The sequence below is a fragment of the Heterodontus francisci genome, chromosome 13 (genome assembly GCF_036365525.1).
Source record: "Heterodontus francisci isolate sHetFra1 chromosome 13, sHetFra1.hap1, whole genome shotgun sequence".
Lineage (NCBI taxonomy): Eukaryota > Metazoa > Chordata > Chondrichthyes > Heterodontiformes > Heterodontidae > Heterodontus > Heterodontus francisci.
The window spans coordinates 39,174,620-39,194,958 of record NC_090383.1 but is presented as its reverse complement, the minus strand read 5'-3'; the positions used below and the strand labels follow the sequence as shown (position 1 = coordinate 39,194,958).

The 20,339-nt window shown below is 44.2% G+C and overlaps 1 protein-coding gene across 4 annotated transcripts in view; it reads left to right on the top strand.

Annotated features, from left to right (window-relative positions):
- snx14 (sorting nexin 14) overlaps window positions 1-20,339 on the top strand; it is a 318,752-nt gene that overhangs the window by 153,474 nt on the left and 144,939 nt on the right. For 2 of the 4 annotated variants that reach the window (XM_068044680.1, XM_068044679.1), the window contains exons 15-16: window positions 17,487-17,545; window positions 19,753-19,779. In XM_068044680.1, the coding sequence (XP_067900781.1) occupies window positions 17,487-17,545; window positions 19,753-19,779 (86 nt within the window). The remainder of the gene's footprint in view (window positions 1-17,486; window positions 17,546-19,752; window positions 19,780-20,339) is intronic. The other 2 variants (XM_068044682.1, XM_068044681.1) reach the window with 1 other exon arrangement.

Sequence of the window (20,339 nt, the reverse complement as noted above, 5' to 3'; positions counted from 1 at the left end):
AGAGGATACAGCAGGATACAGATCAGTTGGAGACTTGGGCGGAGAAATGGCAGATGGAGTTTAATCCGGACAAATGTGAGGTAATGCATTTTGGAAGGTCTAATACAGGTGGGAAGTATACAGTAAATGGCAGAACCCTTAGGAATATTGACAGGCAGAGAGATCTGGGCGTACAGGTTCACAGGTCACTGAAAGTGGCAACGCAGGTGGATAAGGTAGTCAAGAAGGCATACGGCATGCTTGCCTTCATCGGTCGGGGCATAGAGTATAAAAATTGGCAAGTCATGTTGCAGCTGTACAGAACCTCAGTTAGGCCACACTTAGAATATTGCGTGCAATTCTGGTCGCCACACTACCAGAAGGATGTGGAGGCTTTGGAGAGGGTACAGAGGAGGTTTACCAGAGGTTGGGAAAAACCCGGATTGTTTTCACTGGAACGACGGAGGTGGAGGGGCGACATGATAGAGGTTTACAAAGTTATGAGCGGCATGGTCAGAGTGGATAGTCAGAAGCTTTTTCCCAGGGTGGAAGAGTCAGTTACTAGGGGACATAGGTTTAAGTTGTGAGGGGCAAAGTTTAGAGGGGATGTGCGAGGCAAATTTTTTACACAGAGGGTGGTGAGTGCCTGCAACTTGCTGCCAGGGGAGGTGGTGGAAGCAGATAGCGACGTTTAAGAGACATCTTGATAAATACATGAATCGGAAGGGAATAGAGGGATATGGGCCCCGGAAGTGCAGAAGGTGTTAGTTTAGGCAGGCATCAAGATCAGCGCAGGTTTGGAGAGCCGAATGGTCTGTTCCTATGCTGTACTGTTCTTTGTTCTTTGAATGCGTGGCTGGCGAGATGGTGCGGGAGGGAGGGCTTCAGATTTCTGGGGCATTGGGACCAGTTCTGGGGAAGGTGGGACCTGTACAAGCTGGACGGTCTGCACCTGAACAGGACAGGGACAAATATCCTTGCAGGAAGGTTTGCTAGTGCAGTTGGGGATGATTTAAACTAGTTTGGCAGGGGGGATGGGAACCTGACTGCAATCTTAATCGTACAGTTTTAAGGCAGGAGGCAGGTGGTAGAAAATTAGAGAGTGACTCTGAAAGTCAGAAGAAGCAAAGGTTAAAAAGAGTGCAGCACAGGAATTTGGTGGTGTTAAAGGGTATTTATTTAAATGCAAGGAGTCTAATAAATAAAGCCGATGAGTTGAGGGCACAGATTGACTCATGGCAACACAATATCTTTGCTATCGTGGAAACTTGGCTTAAAGAGGGGCAAGAATGGCAGCTCAATATCCCTGGATATAGAGTTTTCAGGCGGATAGAGAGGGAGATAAAAAAGGAGGGGGTGTAGCATTATTGGTTAAGGAATCAATAACAGCTTTGAGGAGGGATGTTATGCTAAATGAATCATCAAACGAGGCCATATGGGTGGAGCTCAGAAATAAAAACGTGGCAACCACATTACTAGGAGTGTACCATAGACCCCTAAATGGTGGGAGGGCGATAGAAGAACAAATATGTAGGCAAATTTCTGAGTGCAAAAACTATAGGGCAATAATAGTTGGGGATTTCAACTACCCCAATATCAACTGGGATGCAAACAGTGTGAAGGGCACAGAGGGGACGAAATTCTTGAACTGTGTTCAAGAGAACATTTTTAGCCAGCATGTAACAAGCCCAACGAGAGGGGTCATAATTCTAGATTTAGTTTTCGGTAATGTGGCTAGGCAAGTGGATGAACTAGCACTGGGTGACCATTTTGGAGATAGTCACCATAATACAATACGTTTTAGCATAATCATGGAAAAGGACAAAGATAAAATCGGAGCAAAGGTTCTAAATTGGGGGAAGGCAAATTTTATGAAACTGAGAGGTGACCTGGTGAAAGTGGACTGGATACAACTACTTGAAGGAAAATCAGTGGCAAACTACAGGCATGGTGTAGGCATGTCCCTACAAAGATCAAGGGTGGTACTGCCAAATCTAGAGCTCCCTGGTTACCTAGAAGCTTACAAGGTAAGTTAAAGCAGAAAAAGAAAGCTTATGATCACAAATATCTTAATACTTTAGAAAGCCTAGAGGAGGGTAGAAAGTGCAGGGGTGAAGTAAAAATGGAAATTAGAAAACCAAAGAGGACATGAAAAATTATTGGCAGGTAAAATCAAGGGAAACCCAAAGATGTTTTATCAGTACATTAAGAGCAAGAGGATAACTAAGGAAAGGGTAGGGACTTTCAGAGATGTACAAGGGAACTTATGCGTGGATGCAGAAGATGTGGAAGAGTTCTTGATGAGTTTTTTGTCTCTGACTTCACAAAGGAGAGGGTTGATACAGACATTGTGGTTGAAGAGGAGGAGTGTGAAATATTAGATACAATAAGCATAATGAGAGAGGAAGGACTAGAGGGTCTGACATCCTTGAAAGTGGATAAATCACCAGGACCGGATGGACTGTATCCCAGGTTGTTAAAGGAAGCCAGGGAGGAAATACCGGATATGCCGAGGATCATCAAATCCTCACTAGATACAGGTGAGGTACTTGGATGTCTGCAAACGTTGTACCATTGTTTAAAAAGGGTTTGAGGGATAAGCCAAATAATTATAGGCCGGTCAGTCTGACCTCGGTGGTGGGTAAATTGTTACAATCAATTCTGAGGGACAGGATAAACTGCCACTTAGAAAGGCACGGATTAATCAGGGATAGTCAGCATGGATTTATTAGGGGAAGGTCAGGTCTTACTAACTTAATTGAGTTTTTTGAGGAAGTAACTAGAAGGATTGATGAGGGTAGTGCAGTGCTGTGGCCAACATGGATTTTAATAAGGCATTTGGCAAGATTCCGCATGGCAGACTGGTCAGGGAAATGAAAGCCCATGGGATAGAGGGAAATGTGGCAGGTTGGATCGAGAATTGGCTCGGGGACAGGAAACAAAGGGTAGTAGTCAACGGATGTTTTTGCGAATAGAAAGCGGTTTTCAATGGCTTTCCGCAGGGCTCCGTGTTGGGTCCCTTGTTGTTTGTGGTATATATGAATGAGTTGGACTCAAATGTGGGAGGCATGATTGGGAAATTTGCTGATGACACAAAAATTGGCCATGTAGTTGATAGTGAAGAGGATAGCTGTAGACTCCAGAATCATATGTGGGCGGGAAAGTGGCAATTGGAATTCAGTGCTGAGAAGTGTGAACATTTGGGGAGGGCAAATAAAGCGAGGGAATACACAATAAACGGGACGATATTGAGAGTGATAGAAGTAGTGAGAGACCTCGGAGTGCATGTCTACAGATCCCTGAAGGTGGCAGGACAGGTAGATAGAATGGTGAAGAAAGCATATGGAATGATTTCCTTAACAAAAACAAGAAATGCTGGATTCACTCAGCAGGTCTGGCAGCATCTGTGGAAAGAGAAGCAGAGTTAACGTTTCGGGTCAGTGACCCTTCTTTGGAAGGGTCACTGACCCGAAACGTTAACTCTGCTTCTCTTTCCACAGATGCTGCCAGACCTGCTGAGTGAATCCAGCATTTCTTGTTTTTGTTTCGGATTTCCAGCATCCGCAGTATTTTGCTTTTATTGGAATGATTTCCTTTATTGGCTGAGGTATAGAATACAGGAGCAGGGATGGGATACTGGAACTGCATAAAATGCTGGTTGGCCCACAGCTGGAGTATAGCGTACAGTTCTGGTCACCACATTACAGAAAGGACATGATTGCTCTGGAGAGAGTACAGAGGAGATTTACAAGAATGTTGCCAGGGCATGAAAGTTGCAGTTTTGAGGAAAGATTGGATCGGCTAGGGTTGCTTTCACTGGAACTGACGAGTGACTTAATAGAAGTGTACAGGATTATGAAGAGCCTAGATAGAATAGATAGGAAGGACCTGTTTCCCCTGGCAGGGAGGTCAGTTACCAGGGGACACAGATTTAAGGTGATTGGTAGAAGTATTAGAGGGGACATGAGGAAAAACTTTTTTACCCAGAGGGTGGTGGGTGTCTGGAATTCACTGCCAGGAACGGTGGTGGAGGCAGCAACCCTCAATTCTTTTAAAAGGTACCGAGACATGTACCTGAAATGCTGTAACCTGCAAGGCTATGGACCAGGTGCTGAAAGGTGGGATTAGATTGGGTGGCTAGTTTTCTCAGTTGCCTGGACACGATGGGCTGAATGGCCTCCTTCTGTCCTGTAATTGTTCTTTGGTACTATCTATACCAAGATCAAATGGACAAAATCCCCTTCACTCACAGGGTGGTGTCTATCTTCTTAAGGATGACGATGCCATCCGTCAATGCTTGAAAGAACATTTTCAACAACTCCTCAACTGTGAATCCACAGTGGCAGCTAATACTCTTCAGGCGCTCCCCCAGTAACTTGGGGTAGAATCCATGGATGAACCAGCATCAATGGAAGAGCTGCAACAAGCAATCAAACGGATGAAAAACAACAAAGCCTGCAACCCAGATGGTATTCCAGTTGAGGTCTTCAAAGGTGGTGGACTTTTGCTCACTTCAAGACTCCATGCACTCATCCTATGGATTTGGGAGGGTAAAAAACTACCCCCCCGCCGCCCCCTGACTTCAGGAATGCGACAATCGTAACTATCTTCAAGAAGGCAGATAAATCATGCTGTGGAAACTATCGAGGTATTTCCTGTTATCCATAGCAGGGAAAATCCTGACACGCATTCTTCTGAATCGCCTACTACTTGTGGCTGAGGGAATCCTCCCAGAGACACAATGTGGCTTTAGACCTTCCAGAGGAACCGCTGACATGGTCTTTGTTGCCCAACAAATCCAGGAAAAATGTTGAGAGCAACACCAGGGACTCTTCATTGCATTCATCGACCTGACCAAAGCAATTGACTCAGTATATGGTGAGGCTCTGTGGATTGTGCTCCAAAGATTTGGATGTCCAAGAAACTTCTTCACAATCCTGCAATTGCTCCATGATGATATGACTACACTGTCTTGAGTGGGAAATCTGAAACAGATGCCTTCAAAATCTGGACCAGGGTCAATCAAGGCTGTGTGATAGCCCCCACAGTATTTACAACCTACCTGACTGGCTATTCACCTCGTGAAAGATCTGGTGTTTGTATTAAATATTGCCTAGATGGAAAACTCTTTAACCTCAGTTGCCTCCATGCCAAAACTAAACTGACCACCATGATCTGCAGTTTGCGAATGACTGCAGTGTTGTTGACCACTCCACACTAGATTTGCAAGCCACTCTCGATCTCTTCAATTCTGCATACAAGAGAACAAAGAAGAAAGAACAAAGAAAATTACAGCACAGGAACAGGCCCTTCGGCCCTCCAAGCCTATGCTTGGAGGCTTGGCATGTCCTTGAATGTTGCCGAAACAAAACTCGTATATCAACTCACACCTGGCCAGCCAAATATTCCACCTCCCATATATGTTGAAGTAGAGACTTTGGAATATGTTGAGCACTTCCAATACCTTGCCAGTCACCACTATCAAAAGGCCACCATTGACAAGGAAATCCAACACCGAATCTCCTGCGCAGCTCAGCCTTCTACAAACTATGGCAGCGAGTGTTTGACAACAAAGACTTCCGAAAGTCAACAAACGTCCTAGTATACAGAGCAGTTGTTGTCACCACACTGTTGTACTTTAGTGAGACCTGGACTGTGTATCAGCGACACATAAGAGCGCGAGAGAAACTCCATCAGCAATGCCTCCGCCACATCCTCCAGATTCAATGGGAGGGCTGTCGAGGAAACACTAGTGTCCTTCTTGAAGCCAGCTCCACAAGCATTCAGGCAAAACTCCTGCAAAACCAACTTGGATGGACTGGACACTGTGCCTGGATGGCAGAAAACCATCTCCCCCACCAGGTCTTGTTTTCTTAACTGTCAAATGACCAGCGTTCCAGGGGAGGACAAAGAAAATGCTTCAAAGACACTTTGAAGCTCTCTTTGAAGTGCTACAGCATTGACATTGATGACTGGGAGGAGCTTGCTACCAATCGGTCAATATGGTGACATCTTGTCCATCAAGCTGCATCATGCTTTGAGTCCAAATGCCTTAATGATGAGGCAGAGAAAAGAAAAGGAAGCAAATCCTGCACTCAAGATCCCACTACCTCATGGGATGTCCTGCCTCATGTGCCCAAAGAATTGCGAGTCGAGAATTGGCCTGTTCAGTCACATGAAGACCCATGGCAGAAACCAGTGACCTTGAGTAGACGTCATCCTCGATTCGAGGGACAGCTGATATTGAATCTGCTTCCATCATTCTTTCAGGCAGTGTATTCCAGATCAGCCTAGAGTAGCTTGTCTAATGTCAGGATGAGGTCCCTTCTGCCCAAGTCCACACACAAAGTGGCAACACAGGTAGACAGGGTGGTGAAGAAGGCGTATGGCATGCTTGCCTTCGTTGGCCGAGGCATTGAGTACAAGAGTTGGGATGTCATGTTACAGTTGTACATAACGCTGGTTAGGCCGCACTTGGAGCACTGTGTGCAGTTCTGTTCGCCGCACTACAGGAAAGATACGATTAAGCCAGAGAGGGTGCAGAAAAGATTCACAAGGATGTTGCCTGGTTTGGAGGGCTTGAGTTATAACGAGAGATTGGTTAGGCTGGGTCTGTTTTAAAATGGGCGGCACAGTGGCGCAGTGGTTAGCACTGCAGCCTCACAGCTCCAGCGACACGGGTTCAATTCTGGGTACTGCCTGTGTGGAGTTTGCAAGTTCTCCCTGTGTCTGCGTGGGTTTTCTCCGGGTGCTCCGTTTTCCTCCCACAAGCCAAAAGACTTGCTGGTTGATAGGTAAATTGGCCATTATAAATTGCCCCTAGTATCGGTAGGTGGTAGGGAAATATGGTTGGGATGCGGTAGGAATATGGGATTAGTGTAGGATTAGTATAAATGGGTGGTTGATGGTTGGCATAGACTCGGTGGGCCGAAGGCCCTGTTTCTGTGTTGTATCTCTAAACTAAACTAAACACATCCCTCCTTTACCTCAGGGTTTGGTGCATCAACATGCTATACTGTAGATGTCAAAATATTTCTGACATTTGGCAGTGCTAACAAGCTGGTCTCAAAGAAAATAAGAGGGGATTTGATTGGCCGAGGGTTTGGGGGGGGGGTGGGATTCGGTGCTCGAGCATCCCATAGCAACCAGCTTGGGGCATTGGCAATGATGGAGACAGATTGCTCTACGATTATTTTAGATAGAGGATGGTGATGGTCAGTTGGGGGTGAGAATGTTTACAAATGGGAGTGCACCAGCCCCATTGACCCTGGCTGTGACTGGTTGAGTCTGTTTGTTCTGAAAAGACAAGGAGGACAATAACGTTCCCTCATGAATTTGTCCCTATTTCACCTTTGTCATTTCACTGATTAAAACTAGATTTTGAAAGTGGCAACAGAAAACCAGCATAAGATTACCAACCATTTTAGCCCATTTTCGGACAGTGTTCTATAAGTGTGTGTGTCGACAGATTATTGATGCCATTTGGAATGATTGACCTTTATATTACTTCTATTCAATAGTTGTAAATGAAGTGAGAATTACTGTAGCATCAGTAATCCTTGTTAATTGCTTGTATATTTTACTAACTCCCTAACTTTTAAAAAAAATCTACATGAAACTGTTGTCATGCAGGCCCCCACCTGCCAAGAATGAGGCACACATTATTTCGCCACATGAACATTAAAACTTAAAATTGCTGCTGGGAAGAAAAGAGGGCCTATTACAAGGAATTGCCAGGCCCCTCGCCGGAAAGACCTTTTTTGCATACTAGCAGACAGTGTTGGAACAAAGGAATCAGTCCCTGCTTCCCCAATACACACAAGACCTGGTCAGATCAGTTTAGTCACATGACTGACTGGCAGTTGGAGTTTTTTGAACCTGAACTTGCCACAGAGTTTTAAAAGTCAGAAGGCTATTTGCTCCTGAACTGAAAAGATCTCTTTCCTGTCTGCTCCCATCTCTTTCTCACGGAACTGAAAACACAGGAATTAAGAGAGAAAAGTCTCCTCCAGTGAGCAAGGTTTAAGAAGAATACTGGGCCCCAACGAAAAGCAAGAACTACCTACAAAAGGAGTACAGTGAGCTTGAAGCACAGTAACAAGAAACTCTTCTGATATTGCCTCAAACCCCTGTACTATATTTTTCTTTTCTTTTCTGTCTCTATTTGCATGTGCGTAGCGTGCACGCATGTTAGTGGGGGTGCGGCGAGTATCCGTAGGCGGTAACCAAATTAGAGTTTTAAGTTTTTACAAATTTCACTTTTCTTTAAACCTAAGACCTGTTTGTGCACACTTCTTTGCTTTATAATTGGAAAGCGGTGAACAAGGATTCATCAAGGGGGAGCTCAAAACACAGTGTGTTTAAAAACATAAACCCTGTTAGATTAAGATCAGGTAAAGGCGAAAAGGGACCCCTAGACACCTTTCTCACCTGCTCGTAACAGAAATTTGGGTGTTACAGACCCACAGACGAAGGAGAAAAATTGGAAGTGGAAGCCAAATTGTTCCCAATCAAGGAAAGAGCAAGAGTAATACATGTTTTCTTGTGGTTGGATGTGATTGAATACTAACATGTCTGCAACTGAAGTGTGTAGCTGTCCAAGCCAGGGTGAAGCAACTTGGGATAAGTTTAAAGCACTGTCTTTGGAGGAGTTGAGAAAAATGGCTGAGCAGTGTGGGATTACTGCACATGGCAAGGCTAGGAAGTCTGAACTCCTAAGCCTAGTGGCAACCATTTTTCCCTTGAATCTGAAGAAGCAGAAGCAGGGTTAGAAGCCAACCCAGAGAGGGTACTGCTAGCAAAGAGACAATTGGAACAAAGGAAACTTGAACTATTGAATGTCAACAACCTTCTACCACACATACTGCAGCCAGTGGGGAAACACCTCATTAGGATCGGCAAAAGCACACAGAAGACATGCACTAAGGGAATGCACAAGGGTGATTAGTTTGATATTATATGCATAATACAATGAGTACATTTATAAAATTAAATTGGGATGTGCATTTCCTGGTGGTTATTTTTGTCTTTTAGCAAAAAGGATGGTGTGAATTGAGTGTGCAAGTTGTCTCGTAGTTTGTCATCATGGCAGACTTAGGATTAGCACATTGTATTGTTGTCAGCAATAGGTTTCTATTTGGACATCTGAAGATAGAATTTCAATTTCTTGGAATGCTTGAGCAAAAATAAAGTGTGTGTCTTTAAAAGGAATATTTGTTACAAGTGGATAAGAACACTGTTTGCTTACCTTTAGCAGCTCAGCTTGAATCTTTCTCAACGCAAGCTTGAGGAACAGCACCTCATCTTCCGATTAGGCATTCTACAGCCTTCTGGACTCAATATTGAATTCAATAATTTCAGATCATTTTTTGTTTTTTATTATATGTTTTTGTTTTTTTTATTATTTTTTAACCGTGTGCTAGACTTGTTTTTCATGTTTTTGCTTTCGGACAGAGCTGTTCATTATTAGAACATAGAACAGTCCAGCACAGTACCTTTAACCTACTCTAAGATCAAACTACCTACATACCCTCCATTCTACTATCATCCATGTACCTATCCCAAGAGTCACTTAAATGTCCCTAATGTATCTGCTTCTACTACCACCGCTGGCAGCGCATTCCACGCACCCACCACACTCTGTGCAAAGAACCTACCTCTGACATCTCCCCGAAACCTTCCTCCAATCACCTTAAAATTATGCCCCCTGGTGATAGCCCTTTCCGCCCTGGGAAAAAGTCTCTGGCTATCCACTCTATCTATGCTCTCATCATCTTGTACCCATTTATCAAGTCACCTCTCATCCTTCTTCGCTCCAATGAGAAAAGCCCTAGCTCCCTCAATCTTTCTTCGTAAGACATGCCCTCCAGTCCAGGCAGCATCCTGGTAAATCTCCTCTGCACCCTCTCTAAAGCTTCCACATCCTTCTTATAATGAGGCGACCAGAACTGAACACAACATTCCAAGTGTGGTCTAACCAGGGCCTTATAGAGCTGCAGCATATCCTCGCGGCTCTTAAACTCAATCCCCCTGTTAATGAAAGCCAACACGCCATACACCTTAACAACCCTATCAACTTGGGTGGCAACTTTGAGCCATCTATGGACATGGACCCCAAGATCCCTCTGTTCCGCCACACTTCCAAGAATCCTGTCTTTAAGCCTGTATTCTGCATTCAAATTCGACCGTCCAAAATGAATCACTTAACACTTTTCCAGGTTGAACTCCATCTGCCACTTCTCAGCCCAGCTCTGCATCCTGTCAATGTCCCGTTGCAACCTACAACAGCCTTCCACACTATCCACAACTCCAGCAATCTTCGTGTCATCGGCAAACTTGCTAACCCAGCCTTCCACTTCCTCATCCAAGTCATTTATAAAAATCACAAAGAGCAGAGATCCCAGAACAGATCCCTGCGGAACACCACTGGTCACCGAGCTCCAGGCTGAATACTTTCCATCTACTACCACACTCTGTCTTCTATGGGCCAGCCAATTCTGTATCTAGACAGCCAACTTTCCCTGTATCCCATGTCTCCTTACTTTCTGAATGAGCCTACCATGGGAAACCTTATCAAACGCCTTGCTAAAATCCATATACACCACATCCGCTGCTCTTCCTTCATCAATGTGTTTTGTCACATCTTCAAAGAATTCAATAAGACTTGTGAGGCATGACCTGCCCCTCACAAAGCCATGCTGACTGTCTCTAATCAAACCATGCTTTTCCAAATAATCATAAATCCTGTCTCTCAGAATCCTCTCCAACAATTTGCCCACTACTGACGTAAGACTGACTGGTCTATAATTCCCAGGGTTATCCCTATTCCCTTTCTTGAACAAGGGAATAACATTTGCCACCCTCCAATCATCCGGTACTACTCCAGTGGACAGTGAAGACGCAAAGATCATCGCCAATGGCGCGGCAATCTCTTCCCTCGCTTCCCGTAATATCCTTGGGTATATCCCGTCTGGCCCCGGGGACTTATCTGTCCTCATATCATTCAAAATTTCCAGCACATCCTCCCTCTTAACCTCAACCTGTTCGAGCATATCAGCCTGTTTCACGCTGTCCTCACAAACGACCAGGTCCCCCTCACTAGTGAATACTGAAGCAAAGTATTCATTTAGGACCTCCCCTACCTCCTCCGACTCCAGGCACAAGTTTCCTCCACTATCCCTGATCGGCCCTACCCTCACTCTGGCCATCCTCTTGTTCCTCCCATAAGTGTAGAACGCCTTGGGATTTTCCTTGATCCTACCCACCAAGACTTTTTCATGTCCCCTTCTAGCTCTCCTAAGTCCATTCTTCAGTTCCTTCCTGGCTACCTTGTAACCCTCTAGAGCCCTGTCTGATCCTTGCTTCCTCAACCTTAAGTAAGCTTCCTTCTTCCTCTTGACTAGCTGTTCCACATCTCTTGTCATCCAAGGTTCCTTCACCCTCCCATCCCTTCCTTGCCTATCGGGAAAACCTATCCAGCAGTCGCAGCAAGTGCTCCCTAAACAACCTCCACATTTCTGTCGTGCATTTCCCTGAGAACATCTGTTCCCAATTTATGCTCCCCAGTTCCTGCCTAATAGCATTGTAATTCCCCCTCCCCCAATTAAATATTTTCCCTTCCTGTCTGCTCCTGTCCCTCTCCATGTCTATAGTAAAGGTCAGGGAGTTGTGATCACTATCACCGAAATGCTCTCCCACCGAGAGATCTGCCACCTGGCCTGGGTCGTTGCCAAGCACCAAATCCAACATAGCCTCCCCTCTAGTCGACCTTTCTACATATTGAGTCAGGAATTTTCCTGGACACACCTGACAAAAACTGCTCCATCCAAACTATTTGCACTAAGGAGGTTCCAATCAATATTAGGGAAATTGAAGTCACCCATGACAACAACCCTGTTACTTCTGCACCTTTCCAAAATCTGCCTCCCAATCTGTTCCTCCATGTCTCTGTTGCTATTGGGGGGTCTATAGAAAGCTCCCAACAAAGTCACAGCTCCTTTCCTGTTTCGATCATTATTCTGTCATTAGCACTGTCTCTGGACTCGTGCTTTGTCTTTTACTACAACTATTTAGCACTCCATTTGCATTCTGTTTCATGACATCTCTGTCATTTAATCTCCCTCTTTTGTTCTTCCTCCCCCCCCCCCCCCCCCCCCTCCCCCTTTTCACTTCTCAAAGACTGTTACATTTCTGACTTTTGCCAGTTCTGATGAAAGGTCACAGACCTGAAACATTAACTGTTCCTCTCCACACAGATGCTGCCAGATCTGCTGAGGCAATTAGGGTTGGGCAATAAATGCTGGCCTGGCCAGTGTCGCCCACATCCCATGAATTAATATTGTCACCCACATCCCATGAATGAATATTTTAAAAAAAAAAGTGTTGTCATTTGCATTTTGAATCTGGCTCAGCCTAATGTGCTGAATTCTTCTTTCTGAGCGGGAGCTGAAGATGGATCGTAAATGACATGAACTCTAACAACTTTAACCCAGTTTCCACTTGATGGGGACACTTGCAGTTCAGCACCAGGGCAATACATTCAGAGGTGTCACTGAAGGTTGGGGCAGTGTAACGCAACTTTGTTGAGGTTTATCTCAGCTGTATGTTGTGTGAAAATGTTACTGGAGTTATGAAGTAAGAATAAAATTCCTATTCTTTAATATATCAAAAACAAAAATTCTCCCTTCTGACCCTACCCTCAAAATTTGTCCAAAAATGTTCAGTAGGGAATTCCAAGATTTTGGCCCAGCAGCAATGAAGGAATATGTGTCCAATTCTTGCATTTGGAGGTGATGTTGTTTCCATGACATTTGTAGCTCTTTTCTTTCTCAATGATAGAGGTAATGGGGCTTGTCATAGCTTGGTAAGTTTCACCATTAATTATCCTTTTAAAAAATCAAACTGCTATGAAAATGGACTACTCCAAATTAGTTCCAGCTAGATTTGACTGGTGGGATAGTTGAATGTATTAATTAACTGTTCTGGTCGTCACACTACCAGAAGGACGTGGAGGCTTTGGAGAGGGTACAGAAGAGGTTTACCAGGATGTTGCCTGGTCTGGAGGGCATTAGCTATGAGGAGAGGTTGGATAAACTCGGATTGTTTTCACTGGAACGACGGAGGTGGAGGGGCGACATGATGGAGGTTTACAAAGTTATGAGTGGCATGGACAGAGTGGAAAGTCAGAAGCTTTTTCCCAGGGTGGAAGAGTCAGTTACTAGGGGACATAGGTTTAAGGTGCGAGGGGCAAAGTTTAGAGGGGATGTGCGAGGCATGTTTTTTTACACAGAGGGTGGTGAGTGCCTGGAACTTGCTGCCGGGGGAGGTGGTGGAAGCAGATGCGATAGCGACGTTTAAGAGGCATCTTGACAAATACATGAATAGGATGGGAATAGAGGGATACGGTCCCCGGAAGTGCAGAAGGTTTTAGTTTAGACTGGCATCAAGATTTCGCGCAGGCTTAGAGGGCCGAATGGCCTGTTCCTGTGCTGTACTGTTCGTTCTTCTCTTCTTAGCGGAAAGAGAAAAAAGAGATGGAGAAAGAGAGAGCCTTCCAGAAGGAACGGGAAAAGAGAGAGCCTTCCAAAAGGAACGTGAAGAAAATGAAAGGAAGGAAAGAAAGAAAGACGGGAGAAGGAACGAGAGAGAGAATATTTCAGAAAGAATCCGAAGGGAGAGAGCTGAAGCAGCTTCAGTTAACTCGTGCGCGACAGAGTAACCCCAGTGAAAGCATGACCAATATGGAGGAGCAGAATTCAGGGCTGGGTACAAAATTGCTAAAACTTGCTCAATTAATTCCAAAATTCAATGAGGAAGATGTGGAAGCATTTTTTGTGTCTTTGAGAAACTGGCAAGGCAGCTAAAATGGCCAGCAGAGACCTGGTCCCTTCTAATGCAAAGCAAACTGACTGGAAAAGCCCTTGAGGTTTGTTCCTTGTTGCCAGATGAGAGTTCATCAAATCATTAACTGACCAAAAATGCTATCCTTGGGGCATATCAATTAGTAACCGAAGCCTACCGCCTAAAGTTTAGAACCCTCAAAAAGCAAGCTAATCAAACTTATCTGGAGTTTGAAAGTAAGTGAGTAGCTGGCTTTTAGACCCATGTAGAGGAGCAGCGGGTTCAGGGAACCCAGCACGGGGCCATTCTGGCCAATGAGTTTGCCTTAATTTATAAGTCAGTTTCACGGGAGAACCTGTCCTAATCACCCCCACAAATCCAAAAAGGACAATGGGTGTGAAGGTGATAGGACCCCAGGCAGAGAGTCCTGGGCAAGAAAGGAAAGCAGGAGACACAGGGGCCCTCCTCTAGCCAAAAAGGAAGGTGCTGTGAGCAAGAGTGAGACCCGGAGACCTGTGTGCTTCCATTGTAATAAAGCAGGGCATTAAAAAGCTGACTGCTGGAAACTAAAGGGGAAACCGGTGAGGTTAATCAGGGGACACCCGCTCGGTGCAGACAGGACCCTGATGGAAAGCACAGAACAAGCTGTGGCTTTAACTGCAGTAAGAGTGTAACCCAGGAAGCTTACTACGGCCAGTGCAGGAATGGTTAATAGGATTCCTGAAGGTTTTCAGGGTTTTATGTCTGATAGGAAAGTAACCCCATACCCCTCGAATGGGACAAGCAAGCCCATAGTAATTCTCGGACACGGGCCACTAGGTCCCTTTTACTGGGAGACGGCCTGACCTTTTTCCCCAGAGAGTGCAGTGAACAGCAGAATTGTGGTGAATGGTATTGGAGGGCAGTGTATGCCTGTATCTGTACACTGGGTGCACCTGGAGTACGACCTAGTTTCGGGACTGGTGACAGTAGGGATTGTCCCTAGTTTGCCTGTGGACAGGGTTGACATGCTCCTAGGTAATGATCTGGCAGGTGTGAAGGTGGTAGCCCACCTTCCCCCAGTAGTGAAAGCAAGACTGCAGGAGGTCAGAGAGACAGGGCACTGTCAGGAGACTGTCCCCTGCAATGCCCCTGAATGTGTAGTGGATCAAGCCATGATCAAACCAGCTCCCCCAGAGGAGACAACATTGGCACTGCAGGCAGATGACCATGAGGTCTGCCTGTCGGAGACTTTCTTTGGAAAGTTAGGAGATACAGGGAATGAATTAAATGGATTTTGCCAAGCTGAAGCTTAGTGAGCCGACCCAGTATTGCGAGTGTCAGCACAGGCTGCCCAATCTGAAAGTGAAGCAGAGGGTGTCCCTGACTGCTAATGTTTAAAGAACGAGGTACTGATGAGGAAATTGAGTTCTCCTCACAGACCTGAGGGCCAGGAGTGGACAGCAGTTCACCAGTTGTGGTACCACAGAGGTACCGGGAAGAAATATTAAGAAGGGCCCACGAGACTACAGTGGCTGTACGTGCTGGTATACAAAAGACAAAAGCCCGCATAGGACAGCAGTTTGACTGGCCAAAACTCAACAAAGATGTGGTGGAGTACTGCAGGAGTTGCCACATGTACCAGGTTGAGGGGAAACCCCAACCTACAGTGGAACTTCCACCCCTAAGTCCTGTACCAGTGTTAGAAGGACTCTCCAGCTGAGGGCTGGTGAACTGTAAGGGACCCCCTCCAAGAACCAAAAACTTGCAGGTTGATAGGTAAATTGGCCATTGTAAATTGCCCCTAGTGTAGGTAGGTGGTAGGGGAATGTTGGGGATATGGTAGATAATATAGGGTTAATGGAGGATTAGCATAAATGGGTGGTTGTTGGTCGGCACAGACTCGATGGGCCGAAGGGCCTGTTTCAGTGCTGTATCCCTTAAAAAAAAAACAAAAGGGGACAGGCAGGCACATGGTTGGCAAAAGTTTAGAAAGAGAAGGGGAAATAATGACCAAGAGGGCTGGGTAAAGGAAGTCCGGGAGGAATCCTGGATGAAAACCCCTACTATCTGGTCAGCCCACCCTGAAAAATTTGAAAAGTTAGACCCCACATCCTCCTATGTAAATGGAGAGTCTAGAACCACTCCACCAAAGTTGCTAACAGCATTTACAGGAACCTGCTGAGACAAAGAGAGACCTGTAGGGGGCACAGACACCCTGAGGGTGATGCCTCACCTAGTCGAAGTGTCACAGGAGAGTGCAGTCAAGTCTGCACAAATACCTGCAGGTAGGAGTGTCCCAGAGAATAAAGGGGAGATTAACAAAGAATCCTCCCCCACAGTTATAGGAAAAGGGAACCACCCATCCCCTAAAGTCAAAGGACTTTGCATGACTCAGGGTTCAGGATAGACCTGCTTACTCTTGAAAAAATAAGAGGGGAAATTAAAGCAGCCCTGGCACCCAGAAGAGACTATTTTAATAAGCTTTAAGATCAATGAATGAATGGAAATGAGAGAAATGCATGGTTTTTCTTGACAAATACATGAATAGGATGGGAATAGAGGGATACGGTCCCCAGAAATGCAGAAGGTTTTAGATTAGGCAGGCATCAAGGTCGGCGCAGGTTGGAGGGCCGAATAGCTTGTTCCTGTGCTGTACTGTTCTTCTCTTTGTTCTCTGTATCTTATATTTCTCTCAAACCTTCTAATGAAATGCGCTTTTTTTTTCAAAATCGCATTTCAGTCCCCTGGGTATGGAGGTGTCCTGCAGGCCCCCACCTGCCAAGAATGAGGCACACATTATTTTGCCACATGAACATTAAAACTTAAAATTGCTGCTGGGAAGAAAAGAGGGCCTATCACATGGAATTGCCAGGCCCCTCGTCGGAAAGACCTTTTTTGCATACTAGCAGACAGAGGAACCAGTCCCTGCTTCCCCAATACACAGAAGACCTGGTCAGACCAGTTTAGTCACATGACTAACTGGCAGTTGAAGTTTTTTTGAATCTGAACTTGCCAGAGTTTTAAAAGTCAGAAAGGTATTTGCTCCTGAACTGAAAAGATCTTTTTCCTGTCTGCTCCCATCTCTTTCTCACGGAATTGAAGACATAGGAACCAAGAGAGAAAAGTCTGCGACAGTGTTTAAGAAGAATACTGGGCCCCAACGAAAAGCAAGAACTACCTACAAAAGGAGTACAGTGAGCTTGAAGCACAGTAACAAGAAACTCTTTTGATATTGCCTCAAATCTCTCTATTTTTCTTTTCTTTTCTGTCTCTATTTGCATGTGCATATCGCGTATGCATGCTAGTGTGGGATGCAGCGAGTATCCATAGGCATTAATTGAATTAGAGTTTAAGTTTTAATAAATGTCACTTTTTTTTCTTTAAACCTAAGAAAGTCTGTTTGTGCTCATTCCTTTGCCTTATAATTGGAAAGTGGTGAACAAGGATTCATCGAGGGGGAGCTCAAAACACAGTGTGTTTAAAAACATAAACCCTGTTACGATAAGACCAGGTGAAGGCTAAAGGGGACCCCTGGACACCTTTCTCATCTGCTCGTAACACTGTCCTCAGACTTGGGTTTGTGTGTTTGTAGCAATACTTTGACTAGAACGACTGTAATTTTAGATGCGAGTCACTTCCAAATTGATCTACGTTGCAAGATGTTTACTTAGTTTCCTTCCACACAGTATTTCAGATATCTGTTGAAAGGAGCAGAATCACCTACACGCAACTCCAAATCCAATAGGTGAGTCTGAGTGGGTAGATGGTGAGCACAACTCATACCAACATCTCACTACTTTTTAAACAAACTGGCATATGACTGTCTTCATTTTTACTTTGCTGTTACTGAAGTGCTTTCTGTTGTCTTTGAGCTTCTTTGTTGAAAAGACCATTATTTTTGTTCTTACTGGAAACTGTTACTGAGATTCGAATTCACGACTTGGCACAAGTATCTGTGCTAGCAAGTTAACCCATTGTGACATCTTTCCTACATAAAAGAAATTCAACACTCAAATTTAGAGAGATACATATTTTGGAGATTCTGGATCAACAAAATAAAACTGATTTATACTCTGCTTACTACAATTTTTGTGTATAACCTGTATTTTTCACCCATCTGGGTTTTGGGCCCATTTTCAGTGCAACAAAGTGTACATTATGATATGTTAAAAATTCCGTTTTTTTTAAACCCAATAAGCTTGGTGTTTTAGGAACTCACCTTGGCAATTAGGAATGACCTATGTAAATTATTTAGTTAAGTGTTATAGCGTGCACTTGGCAATACATCTTGTTATACTCCTGACTTGAGCCAATTTGCTTTTTAACTCCAAATATTTAATTTTAATTTATATTCATTAGTTAAATAATCTGAGAAAAGGACCCGTGCACTATATTTTCTGTGCATTTAAAAAAATATATGAAATGAACTGGAATCTCTTGTTTACTTGTGTTGCTTGTCAAGCTGGCTGCAGTTCACAAGTGTTTGACAAAATCCAACTTCAACGCAAAAAAAAGCTGCCATTTTTCTGCTCATCCTGTTGAAGCTTTATACCTGTGTGGGAGAAGGTTAAATTTAATGGTCACAGCAGATCTTCCCTTGGCACAAACTGTGAAAGGCCTCTGATAACTCAACTGCTGTGCCACTGAGCTCATTTGATTACTGTGGACTCATCTCAACACAGTAACTCCAGACCTCCATTATGCCCACAAGAACACAAGAAATAGGAGCAGTAGTAGACCGTATGGCCCATCTAGCCTGCTCCACCATCAGTACGATCATGCCTGATCTTTGGGCTTCAGCTGTGCTTTCCTGCTTGCTCCCCATATCCCCTGATTCCCTAAGAGATCAAAACACTGTCTATCCCAGCCTTAAATGTATTCAACAATGGAGCATCCACAACCCTCGGCGGTAGAGAATTCCAAAGATTCACAACCCTTTGAGTGAAGTAATTTCTCCCCATCTCAGTCCTAAATGATTAGCCTGTTATCCTGAGACTGTGCCTCCATATTTTAGATTCACTGACCAGCAGAAACAATCTCTCAGCATCTACAATATCCAGCCCCTTCAGAATCTTGTATGTTTCAATGAGATCACCTCTCATTCTTCTAAACTCCAGAGAGTATAGGCCCAATTTACTCAGCCTCTCATCAGAGGACAGCCCTCTCATCCCAGGGATCAATCTAGGCTGTACTGCCTCCAATGCCCATGATAATTCCCAGTATCCCTGGCCCACAGGCCTGAAGAAAACTTTAGAACCATTTTGGCCAAATTTGTTCGTGGCAGGTCCTGGCTCCCCAACTCTTCAGCACCCATTACTTGATTCCCTCATTCACTGTACAAAATATACAGACCTTAGCACTGAATTGGTTGCTGGCAGCCTTTAACCCTTACTAGATCCCCCAACCATTTTTATGCAGATACAATTTGAAACAAAATAAGGGCCGTAACAGGGAATGGCTGGGTAGAGTACGGAGTTCACAGGTTTGTCTACGTTAACTCCCATTGACCTGTGTTAGTTGGTTTTTGAGGCCGTAAAGTTAGGGTAACCCTAAATACAGGTTCCGCTGCATATGTATTTTGGGCCTTTGTTAGACTTTTCCTGTACATTTCAGCTCGAATATGATTTGTACTGTAATTCGCTTGAAGTGAGAGCTGAAGGAGCCCTTAAGACTCAATGAGCATAGACTTTAAAGTATTGAAGAGCAGATTATGTAATATTGTGAATCCAATATTTATCAATTTACTTTGGTTTCAAAGACTACAGAAAGCCTGTTACTTTATATTTATCAAATGTTCCTCTGAATGGGAATAAAATTCTAACAAATGGTGTAAAATTAAAGTAAATTTGTTTTCTCACTGTATATTTTTTCATTGTTTATGTTTGTATTGCTTTCTTGCCTCCATGTATGTTTTGTGATGTGTGAACTAATTCCGTGTGCCTGTTGTTGCAGAAGTAGCCTGAATTTGGATGATTTTCGGTAAGTATACCTGCAGAATGTTGAGATCACCTGTTGCTTCTGTCTACAATTTATCATGGCATCCTCATAGTCCAGATTGCATCACATTTTTATAGAGCAGCTTTATGGAGCTTACGCAAGCTTCTGCCTTTATAAGGAGCTGAATTTTCTGCCATTTAGTATTTTAAGGTTTAATTTGTATAAAGGAGGCCCTGCAACTAAATCTAGTCAGCCACTTTCTGAAAATGTTCAACTTTGTTTTGCTTTTTGGTTTTGCGCTCTACTGTAAAAATATTACCGACCCATAGCAAGTTTAAAGAAATTTAAATATGCTGTTTAAAATTTTACGTGTGCTGCAAAAGAATGCTAGATGGCAATAACTCATTAATGTGCATGAAACTGAGCAGTTATGTCCACTTTTGCATTAACTATTAAGTTCCAGCACACAGCAAAAGTCCATAGAAGATCAGTTTCAGCAGTCAGTATTTGAATATACGACACTATCAAAAGAAAAGGAGCGGCACTCTACTTTTCACACCCAATCTTAAGGTGCCACTTAATCAGTAACAGTTTCACTCACT